Source organism: Natrix helvetica, assembly GCF_964273705.1.
Source record: "Natrix helvetica genome assembly, chromosome: Z".
In the NCBI taxonomy this organism is placed as follows: Eukaryota; Metazoa; Chordata; class Lepidosauria; order Squamata; family Natricidae; genus Natrix; species Natrix helvetica.
Genome location: NC_138554.1, coordinates 120336302 through 120347827, shown reverse-complemented (window position 1 = coordinate 120347827; position 11526 = coordinate 120336302). Strand labels below are relative to the sequence as shown.

Sequence of the window (11526 nt, the reverse complement as noted above, 5' to 3'; positions counted from 1 at the left end):
TAGGAATGATATCTCTTTGACATTAGAATGTGTATCCAGTATGGTGCAGAAATTGTAATATTTATCTTCCAAACTATATACCCTCTTCTATACATAGTAGAATGAATTCACCCATCTTCATAGCCAGAAAATAAGTGACTGGCAGGAATAAAACTCTTTTGATCGTTCAGCCCACATTAATTTATGTGGGCTCAACAAGTCAAATTGTTGAGTTTAACACCCACAAACTATATCAGAGATGAGTGGAAAATCTATACAGAAACTATATAGGGTGGCTGTTCTCTAGAGTAATAGTTCATCCACAATACTACAAAAATAAGTTTCAGGCAAAATAGATATCTATATATTTGTGTGTTTTTTAAAAAAATCTTTACATCAGAATGTGCATACCATTTAATAGTATAATTACTCCACCCATTTCCCCACAGTTCAGACAACTGTGGTAACAGCATGTACAACTTCTCAAATTGGCGTTCATAATTTTAAAACAAACAATACATCTGTGCAAATAAGAGATCTCTTTTGGAATCCTTCAGAAGACAAATCCAATGTTCCATCTGCAGAGGTCCTTTTTTTTTTTTTTTGACTAATGACTGTAGGCTTCCCTCTCACTCCCAATATAAAGTGCTCCTGTCCAGCAGAACCTAACAGCCTTTGAAAAAAAAAATTCTAGTAACTTTAAGGACAAAAATTTTAATATATAGGTATATTGATATTTTAAAAAAAGCAAAAAAGAAGTCATCACACGAATTCCAGCTTTCCATGCCCTCCATACATGCCCCAGTGGACAAGTGAAAGTATTCTGTCATTACTGAAGTCCGGCTGTCGCATCTTCTCACAGGTCATGCAACAGTTCTCGAGACCTGTGACAGGCACCATGCATTCCAAGTCCAGCTTAGCCATTTGCCCTTTTTTGGAATGATGTCCATGGAAGCTGTAATGCAACCGCGAGAGCATCTGTTGCCGCTGGTCCTGAAGTTGTTTATTTTCACTCCTGAGCATACGCAATGCTAACATGATGAGAAGCACCAAGATCAGGCCACCTGCAATGGGGACCGCAATGACAGCAGCCCTGAACCACAATTCTTTTGAGGAAGTAAGTTCCTGAACTTTAGTGAGGAGATTTCGGCTGTTGTCATGTTGGTATCTGCTCCCTTGTCCTGCACAGAAGGAAGGCGGGGGCGGGGGGAAGTGGGGGAGGAGATTTAAAAACTAGTAAGCCACATTGTTCAATAAATATTCTAGAAAAATTCCATTATTACTCTCCCCATCACTTGAAATCACAGGAATTACAGGAGATCCTTGATTTATGACAGCAATGGAGCCTACTCGCTACCAGCCGCAAGTCGTAAAGCAAATCATTCCATTTTAGGACCCTGTTTTTTGCAGCAGTTATTAAATGAATTGCAACATTAGGCAAATGTTGTGGTCATTAAGTGAACCCATTGTTCCCAAACCAGAAGTGAATCATTAAAAAATCACAAACTGTGATTTGTTGTTACAGAAATGGCTAATTTATATTATTATGGAAAAGTAAAAAAAAATGAGATTCAATGTTATTCTACTGCAACAGAGGGAGTCGGAAGTCAACTTTTTCTTTTCTTTTCTCCCTCCCCACCTTACTTTTCTTTCCCCTTTTCCTCCCCACTGTGTCCTCCTATTTGCTTTTGTATTTTATTCTATAATCTAATAAAATGTTTAAAGGTGGGAAGGGGGGGGGGTCATAAACTGCAATCCCATGACTAAATATGGGCCAGGTGTCAAGCACTTGAAATTTGACCACAGGGACCTCATAACTTTGGAATGTATGCGTCCATGACTGGTCATAATTCAAGGACTACTTGTAAAGATTTCCCTTTATCATTTGAGTACTTATCATATGGCTCCAGAAACACAAGATAAGGATACCGCACCCCAGGTTGTCCTATTTGAACAACAATGCACCCCTGTAAGTAGAAGTATAGCAAATTGGAAGGAGGGGGGATTTCAGCTCCATCTTCTCAATAAATTACTTACTGAAATGCAAACAAATTATGTACCTGAAACAAACGTACCCATTAGAGATGCAAAAACTAGCTGAAGCAACTTGGTCTCTTTCTGCACAAGCAAGAAACCCAGCATAATTTAGTGATTATGCACAAGTTACTGTCTCAGCCTGATTTGATTAGAATGATAAATTAAATATGTGAAATGGTTTGCAAATTAAGAAAAGCTTTAGATTGCATTTTAGAAGAATTCAAACATGACACTATGAAGTCTTTTAGCAGTGATTCTTTAACTATAAATAATTACATACAGCATAAAACCACAAAAGGAATTGAAAATCCCTAGCATTATTTGTTTGGACCTTATAGTGAAGTGTTATAGTAGGTTATTAAATTTTATTTTCTGTAAACTAGCACAAATGCAGATTTGCGTCTCTTCAAAATTAAAAGGTTCAGCATTGTCCTAATTAAATTAAGCTTTTGCTTTATCAGCCCAAAGACAACCAATTACGATTATTAAGATTTCTTTTAAAACAAAAATGTCGATTTCTACATGATTTATAGGATTTAGGACTAAAATAAAATTAAAGTAGATCTAATTGTCGCAGAGAATATATACAGCATGTGGTTCCTAAGTGACACTGATTTGTAATAGATGATCAAAATAATAAAAAATATATAATTAGCAAGAAACAAAGAGCCTCTAGATTTTGCTGAATTCAACAGCTTTTAACATAGCTGTAATGTTCAGTTCAATAATATGAAGAACACAGTTTCACCCTCTTTTTGCAACAGGATATATTTTAGTTTGTGACCTTCTTCATGATGTTAAGTAAAACAATATAATGTTACCCACATGAAAATCCAGACATTTAGAGAACAGAATATGCAATTGCGGAAAATAATCACTAAATTTGAAACAATTAAGAGGCACCCTTGAGGACTGCAGTTCAAGTAATGTATATTATTCCATTTATCAAAAAAAAAATGATGTTACTGGGAATTCAGCATCAATTAAATGGATATCCCAGTAACTATGACACACTGGACTTCCTCAATCTGCAAAGCAACAACAGAGTTGCACCAGAAGATTTGTTGGGTCAAAGGAATTATTTATGTATGGTTAAATTCCTTCAGTTACTTACAAGAAACTGAGTTCCACCATTAGAAAATTAAAATTTTGGTTATTTCCTTTTCATTCACTTCAAAATTCTGTAATTAATTTTAGTCTAATAGTTTATTTTACCCAGTCTAGAATGCACTACATTGTGATGAAAGCAAGCACTCCACCCAAGACATGGGTTCTCTGGCAATGTGCCAGTTGAGATACAAATAAAAAAGAAAGCTTTGTGTCTGATGCAAATGCAGATGTAAAAGCTTTTTGGCAAAGGTTTTCCTGCCACATGCTTCCTTCTCTGCTTGGCTTAAGCCTAAAATCATTAGTAGGCTAACAAGATCTTGTCTGTTGCCAATACAGAATAAGAATGTGACTTACCCAATGGGTCACCCCTGGAAGTAGACAGAACATCATAAAGACCTCTGTAATTGCACATATCCTCATGACAACACTCCAAGGTGGGTATGGCAATGCCAGAGTGGTTTTGGGCTATGTTAACTTGACAAATGTCCAGGGTGCTTGCAAGGGAGTCCAAACAGCCATGAGTCAGTGGAGAATGGCTGTTTTGTGGGTCAAGCAGTCTAGAGAAGCAAGCACTCAGCTCTGATTTGCACATATAACCTGTTGCAACACAATGTGCAGCATCACAGTAGCATCTGATTTCACCTGTTACAAAATAAAAAGCAAAGCTCGTTAGCCAGCAGGCATTCAGAAGTACTTGATTTTATATACAACTCTTTGCCAAGGACTGAGATATTTATTGCATTCAATACAGAAATATTAAGGAAAGTGTATGGCAATAGAATAGCATAATTTGACTGATAGGTTATTATGAGCCATCAATCCTAGGACCACGTAGATAATGACGATCTATCCCTAACCAGTTGTTTCAAGTGTGCCAAGGTGAAAGTAGCATTCAACTATCCTCTTCGAAACATTTCTGGGTCAATTTACACCAGCATGGTACTTTCATGATGCATTGACCTACAGTTCTCAGAATTCTTGATCAACAAAATTAATAGTTCTGAGAGTTGTAATCCCAGAGCAACTCAAGGGGATGACTTGATTTATGTTGTATGAGCAGGATGCTAGAACTTCAAGATACCATAACTGGAATGTCAGATTTCAGTTTTTCCACCGTACTGCTATTGGTACGCAAGCATGGATTAATGATGGTCAACAATTAAGACTATCTGCTAACGGCTGCCAAGTATTTGAGGCATTCTTGGGGAGCTCCATGGAAAACAAACTGAAAGTAGCGTGAAGTAAGTATGATGCACAAATACTAGACAAAGTATAAAGAAGCTGATTATATTGATAATATTTGCAATTTCCAAACCATAGAATCTGTGACATACAGTACATATAGGCCACCCAATCAAACAATGGAACAAAGAATTATATACAAATAATTCCAGAATAATTAGGGGTTGTATAAAAAGAATTTAGGAACAGAATTTAATATATCCACATATATTTCAGTTGTTGAACGCCAGTAGCAGTTTAGGTTCTCACGACTGTTGCATACAGAGACGAAGTTACTTATAGTATGCCTTACAAAACAGACCAGTCTCCTGGTCAAAATTTGTTAAATAGGCCACTTATTAACATTCGGTATTTCTGGCTGAGCACAGGATTGCATGCCCTGCCTACGTATTATTTATATCACTTTTCAACAATGGCAGATGCATCATAGCATCCAGCATTAATTCCAAGATCCATTAGGTTAATTCCAAAGCTGATAAAATATGACAGTATTTAAGTACTGAAAGCACCATGCTAGAAGTCCGTATTCCCATCTTAAGCATGAAAACCAGCTGGTGATTTTGGGACAGTCACTTTTTCTTAACCCATCCCACATCACAGGATTGTTGTTTTGAGGAAAACAGGAAAAGGAAGAAAAAAATATTAGGTATGTTCTCTACCTTGAGTTATTTATAAAAATAACAAAGGTGGGATTAAAAATTTATATACACACAATGGACACTGCATTCCTCACAACTATATATCAGGGTGTAAACACATGATGAAATTCTAAAATAGAGAAAAATCTACAATCATATTTCTGAACTTAACTAAGAATTTTGTCCCTAAAGAGATATTAAGAAATTCATCTATGAGACAAAAAGAGAAAAATATTAGGTTCCGTACAGAATCTTTTTTTCAAAAAGGAATTCCTTGTGTAGAAGTGCTTTTTACTCCATTTTAAAACAGGAAATTTTGTTTACAAGTGTCGTTTCTACTTGCCAAAATCAACTTCTTTCGGTGGAAGGAAGGATGCAATGGTAAAATTAAACTTTCCTCCACCACTACCAGCTCCTCGTTCACTCAATCCATCATGTGGTCAAAAAAGGTAAATACGTAACCTGAAAACTTGGACTAAAAGAAAAATGCACAGGAAACCACAAAGATTTATAAAGGAAGTTAAAAAATATTCCCTTCCTAAAAACATCTTCATTTCATAGTCCTCAAAAATGAGGTTCATTTTATTACACACAGAAATGTTACTCTTTTTTAAATATTTTAGTTTAAATCTGAAAAAAGTATGAGCAGAAGTAGGAAGAAAAGCTGGCCTATTCTCAACTTTCAGAAATTATCATCATTGAAAGAACTATGTTTTTCTTAACCTTTTTTAAAATCAACCATAAAGACATCCAATATATTTTTTTTTTTAAATATAAGGCTTTAGAATTCTATTTTCCAAAGCAATTAAGAGATTACAATGAACACAACCATACACATCTCACAAGAGAGAAAGAAAGCAGACTTGGTTTTTTAGACGTACGTAGGTGTAATATCAAGTCCATGGGGTCCAAAGCATTGTGTATCGTGCTCTAAAATCTCTGCCTGTTGAATTCATGAAGTTCAAAAACTTACAACTAGCATTTGGAGAGCTATTTTTACAGAAAACATTTCATCGCCTTTGCCTGGAAATCGGTAAGCAAAACAAACATTTAAGATTTTTCACCCAAATGGATAACTGTAATAAGAAAAAAACAGCATAAAAATAGAAGGTTGCATACAATGTGGGTGGTAGTTAGAATTTATCAGATCTTATTCCTGATGTCCTGATGCTAAAGTCCAGTTTTTCCTATACTTATCTAGATTTTTCTCTTTCTCTCAAAGTTTTGTTTTCCCAATTTTGCATTCCCCTTTTTTTTAAAATGTCATTGAAGCAAATGTTATCTAGCAAGCAGATTCAGACAACTGTACATCTTACACTGACAATCCATGGATAAATATAGAAAGAGGGAAATTGCACAAATACCCTCTCACAAGCTGTCTCGGGAAGTAACATGCAAAGAAAACAAAACCTAAGACCCTGTTTCTGTTTTAATAGCTTCTATGACCCAATTTGAAAATCTTATCTTTTCTCTGACCCAAGGCTGGTTCATAAACAAAACCCATAGAGCAGACATCAAGTTCCCTTTTAATTTGACTATATATAATATATATTTCCAATGGAAAAGAGCAGAGGTTTTTTTAATATTGTATTTTTGGGAGTGGAATATTTATTTATATCAATTCATCAAGATTCTTTCTGAACTATTCAAAAGGCCAGAGTGTGTATTTGGTATTTTCAAACAGTGAACAATGCCCTTTCTGTTCACCTCTTCTTTCTTCTTACTGTATGTAGCTATTGAAGAAAAATGTCTGCTTTTAGTCAAGGTGGCTTCAGGAGAGACTGCAGGCTTCTCTTGAAGTGTTTGAAGTCGACAGCAGCCAGAAGTCTGTGATCCCCTAATTATATCATTATCAGGCACATAGTTTCAGTATCTGCAACTGTACATTATTCCCAGTCACTCCCTTCTTAGTCCCTCTTTGATGGGGCCAGAAAACTTCCCTCCGCTGGCTTCAAGGGCTGTTATTTGGGGTTAATTACACCCTTCTTTCCAAAATAAATAAATACTATAGCACATCAACCCTGTGCTTGCTTATCCTTTAACCTCCTCTCCATGAAACATGGCAATTATGGGAAACGTCAACTTTCCCATTCTCTTTCCCTGCTTTTAACAGTACCTTTTATTTCTAAAAAAGGGAGGAGGGAGGGGGGGAAAAACATTTTGTGCTGACTCTTGTAGGAACACCTCAAAAGTCTGAACTTTTGCGATTGTCTGAGAAACAATTTACCCTTAAATGCTGCCAGCCTCACAAAATCGCTGAGTGGTGTGCAGTTAATTTATTTCAAGCTAAGCCTCTGGCTAGCCATCATCAAGGAAACTGGTAAGGGATGTCAGTCTGGAAAAGCACATTACACTGCTTCGTGGTTGTGCCATAAACAACCATTTATGGCATAAATCCTTGGCAGGCAGGTTTCCCCCTAAGCCAAAACAAAGCAAATTATGTTTGACTACAAACTTGAATGCAGATGATTTTGAGATGGATCTGCCCTTGGCTCTCTTACACCACCACCACCACCCCTCTCTCTCTTTAGAGAAGCCACGAAAGAGAAAAAGGGTGCAGGGATCCTGCCTTCTGGCCAGTTGCTCCTCCGCGACAGGAATCTCCTGCTCCGCTTGATTTGGGAGGTTGAAATGGGTGAGAAAGAGAATGAGCCTCTCAGCTCCAAAGAACCCGCCTAAAAAAAGTTCCGAAGCACACTACTAAAGATGGCCTAAGCAAAACATTTTGACAACCGCTTGCCCCGAGGGTTGCTTCGCATCAATGAAGCCGGGAGAGGGGGAGGGGGGGGCGAGGAGGTAGGAAGCCACGCGGGAGGCGGAGAGGGAGCGCAGGAAATCCAAGCCCCGTCACCACTTCCAAGAACAGGCGAGCTTGTTCTGGCCTGCACGCCTCGGCCCGGGAAGAAACCCGACACCCGCACAAAGCCTTGGCAGCGCTCTTCAAAGGCCGCGCTTGGGCCCAGCACATGCAGCTCGCCAGCCGGGGAGGGAGAGGCCGAAGAAGAGAGGCCAGGCCGGCCAAGGGGAGGAGGGGAACCGCCCCGGGGAAGTGTCGAGGCTGGACGGCTGGCGGGATGCTACCGGGCTTACCCGCTGCGAGGGCGGCCGCCGCTACACTGGCAGCTCCGCCTGGCCCGGCAGGAGCCACCGAAAGCCGGCGACCACCCTTTCCTAAGAAGACCCTCCTCCAGAGCGGCCTCTCGCTTCCAAAGTTTATGGCTGAAGGGGAGAGGAGGGAGGCCGGCGGCCCCTTCGGATCTTCCCTTCCTCGAAGCTTTCCAAGTAGCCGTAGTGGTCCGCCCGCCACTTAGCACGACTGCGCGCCAGGAAGCCCGGGTGGCTTCGCCGGGTCCCGCTAGGCAAGGCGGCCTTGGAGGATCCCGAGCTGTTGGCGGCGCTGCAGGGTTTGCGCTTCGTCTCATGCATCCTTGAGAGCAAGTCCCGCTGCGCGCCCAGGATTGGAAGATAGGACCGCAGCCTTGGAAACCCTTGGATGGCATTAAGAGTGCCCACCCCCGTCTCCTGTCCCTAAGTTGGGCAGGTCTGCAAAGAAGGCAAGACCTACGCGGGCTTCACAACCCAGAACCGGAGGTGCGGGTTGAGCCTGATTTTAGATCTTCGGGGCTATTCTCCCTCTGGCCCCAAGGCGCCCTACATCTTAGCGTGGCCAGTTTCTTGGGGTCTTTTGATCACGGAAAGAAGGCATTTTCCGTACTCAAAACGCCCGCCCACCTCCCCAGTCAACTCTTCGCAGCCGCTTTTCAAAGTTCTGTGGAAGTGACAATCGGGTTTAGGGTTGCCAGGAGGGAAAATAAATAAATCTCATCCTTAAGCCCTCGCTGTCCGTCCCCTTTTCTCTACAGGGGTCGCCCTATGTCCGAGCGCCTTTTGCAGAATTGGCGCTTTAAAGAGAAAGTACCTGTCATGCGGGCGCGCGCGCAGAAGGCTCGTAAAAACCCCAATTTGGGACAGGTTTGTTGGACCAAGGCGCCGCCACTACTTTGGCACTGCAGACCGTGGGTTACCTTCGCTCTGCAGAATTAAATCCAATTCTCAGGCTTTGCGCACCAAAACTATATAAGAACCACGCCGACTTGCGTTTCAATCACGCACCGCGATGAACGATGCAAAGTTTTAAAAACAAGCTGAGCATGGTGGAGAATGCAGACTCTACCCTGGACACGATTCACCCGCTGGTCAGCGAGCGACGAAGCACCCCTAAAGAGGGAACGGCGCATCGGCTCTCAGCCACCCACTTCTCCCCTCTTCAGAGCCCGCCCCGCGAGCGCGTTTCTTTCCCGTCCAGCTTTTTCCCAACTCTTTTCGCTTCAAGAAGGGCCCCGCCGCGGACCCTCCGCACTCCGAGCCTTGACCTAGGCTAGGAAAAAGAGGCATCTCCAGCCCCGCGCGATCGGGGCAGCTTCTCTTGGATGCCTCTTCTTTCCGAAGAGCTCCGGGGCGCTGGAGCTCACCTTTGGTCAATAGGATGGCCATGGCGCACAGCTCCAGTTGTAGCCAGATGAAGAAGAAACTGGAGTGACGCTCCATTGAAGACTCCCCTGCTTGGCTTTTTTTTTTGCCGCCGGACGTCCCGAGATGGCTTCACCTTGCGACACCGCAAGGAAGGGCTCCGATCGGGAAACGCATCGACTCTCCCCAAGAACGAACCGTCCTGCCCGCGTCGACCGTCCTCCAGTCCCAGATCCCAGCAGGGCCCGCCGGACCCTGGAAATGCCGGACTGGGAGGCGAGGAAGCCCCTTCACAGCTGCAATCAAACCGGGGGGCGCGCAGAACCGATGCCACCGCCGCTGCAGCGCTCTGCCCCCGCAGAAACCTCGTCCCTCGCCACTTTCCTAAAGCCAGTGCGCAGGGCAGACGGTACAGCCTCCACACTCGCCCTGACGCTCCAGTCTCGCTCTGTAAATAATGCAGCCGCCCCGCCGCCTGACCCCACCTCGGTCCGCCCCTCGCCCCGCCCACAGCCATTGTCATAGGCGGAGCAGAAGTGGCGCTCAAAGTAGCGGAGTTTAGCGATCGAAGGGTTGGAAGGCTGAGCCTGGAAGAGGGACCGTTCCCACTCACTTTCTCCTGGGTTTTTAGGGTCGGAATTAGCCGTGCGAATGGGAAGAGACGTTTAGTTTAACAAACGGCCGGGGATGCGGGAAATGCACGCTCTACTCTTTTTTGTTTGTTTGTTTGCATTGCATTTAGTTAAGTGGTTAACTTTCGGGCCGAGGGTCATAATCCCCCTAGCGCGCCAAGTTCTGTGCCAGGAACGCCTGCTTCCACGAAACAAAGCAAGCAGACAGGTTGCTCCTAGGGCTTTTTATGGCCTAGAAATCCACAAGATGAAATGGGTGGCCAAGAAAAGTAAACGGTGAGAGGTAGGGAGGATGAAAAGGGGGTTTGGAGGGGCAGGCGGGCAGCCACCTGGAGAAGTTCCAGCGACGCCTTCCCTTCCCTGAAAGGAGACAGAAGCGCTCCCACTTCCCCTCCGTGCCTCCTTCTAGGATCGATAAAGCCTCCTCAGATGGACGGTTTGACCAGCAGGAGCCTGACCACTCCTTCGGATAGAGCTGCACTGGGAGTAGCAGGCAGAAGACAGTTGCTGAAAATTAGCAAATGCAAAAGCAGCAGGCGCCAGCAGGGCGACACAGACAGAGACTGACACTCAATTATGCCCCCAACAGTCCCAGCAAACACGCAGCCTGGGCCTGATCAATATCAGCCCCAGAGCGATCTTCTTACTGAATTGCTAATTCATTTATTAGAGAACTCTCTCATGAAACAGGCAGGCGGGTTTTTTCCGTTCTTCCTTTGTGCAATTGTTTCATTAACAATTTTGGATTTACAGTTTTGCAGTGTCAGTTCCTAATTGTGTGTAGGCAAGGAAAGACGGGCAAGCGCACATACGGTACTTCTGATTTAAAAAAAAACTTGAAATAAAATTCTATACCTCTTTGGCAGAGAGAGACCCCTGACTTCATTCCCCTTGCAATTTTTTATCTTTATGTTTTATTGATTTAATTGGAATTTCTTTGATTATTCTGAACTGGGCAGAATCATTTGGGCATCATATAAGTTTTAAGTGATTATTCTTAATTTATATCTATTGCAATTCTCAGATTTCCCTGCAGAAATGTCTTTACCAGGCCTTGGGGATTGGGGGGCAGGGGGGGAATACTGTGTAATGGTTATATTTTTATTAATTAAATTTATATGCAGCCAGTCCATCAAAGTAACTGGGTGGCTTACAACATAAAAACAAAAATATAGAAACATTAAAATTAACAGAGATAGGCTAAAACTAGGAACTGGTTCATGAACAGTGTGGAGATAGGATCTCCTTGTTTCATCAAACAAGACCCGTCTGTATTACAATTACAATGATGAAAGGATCTGTGATCCCATTAGTAGAGTGTGATGCAGCTATGTATGTGGCTCCCACTTGGTTTTGGACTCTTGGTGATTGCTTGGACTAGCCCTTGCAGTTTCCTTGGCAGTTTCCTTGGCAAGGGA

The 11526-nt window shown here is 42.5% G+C and overlaps 1 protein-coding gene across 1 annotated transcript; it reads right to left on the bottom strand.

Moving 5' to 3' along the window:
- Positions 1–378: 378 nt before the first annotated feature.
- Positions 379–9913, bottom strand: BAMBI (BMP and activin membrane bound inhibitor). Its single transcript, XM_081970904.1, has 3 exons — positions 9479–9913; positions 3481–3768; positions 379–1160 (listed from the first exon to the last, which is right to left on the bottom strand). The coding sequence occupies exons 1-3, from the start codon at positions 9552–9554 to the stop codon at positions 742–744; spliced, it is 783 nt and encodes a 260-aa protein (XP_081827030.1). The 5' UTR covers positions 9555–9913; the 3' UTR covers positions 379–741.
- Positions 9914–11526: the final 1613 nt, after the last annotated feature.

Coding starts and splice junctions, on each gene's coding strand:
- BAMBI (XM_081970904.1), bottom strand. CDS start 9,554: ATGGAGCGTCACTCCAGTTTCTTCTTCATCTGGCTACAACTGGAGCTG. Junction 3,769..9,478: donor GGCCATCCTATTGACCAAAG/GTGAGCTCCAGC, acceptor ATTTTGTAACAG/GTGAAATCAGATGCTACTGT. Junction 1,161..3,480: donor TTCCAGGGGTGACCCATTGG/GTAAGTCACATT, acceptor CCTTCTGTGCAG/GACAAGGGAGCAGATACCAA.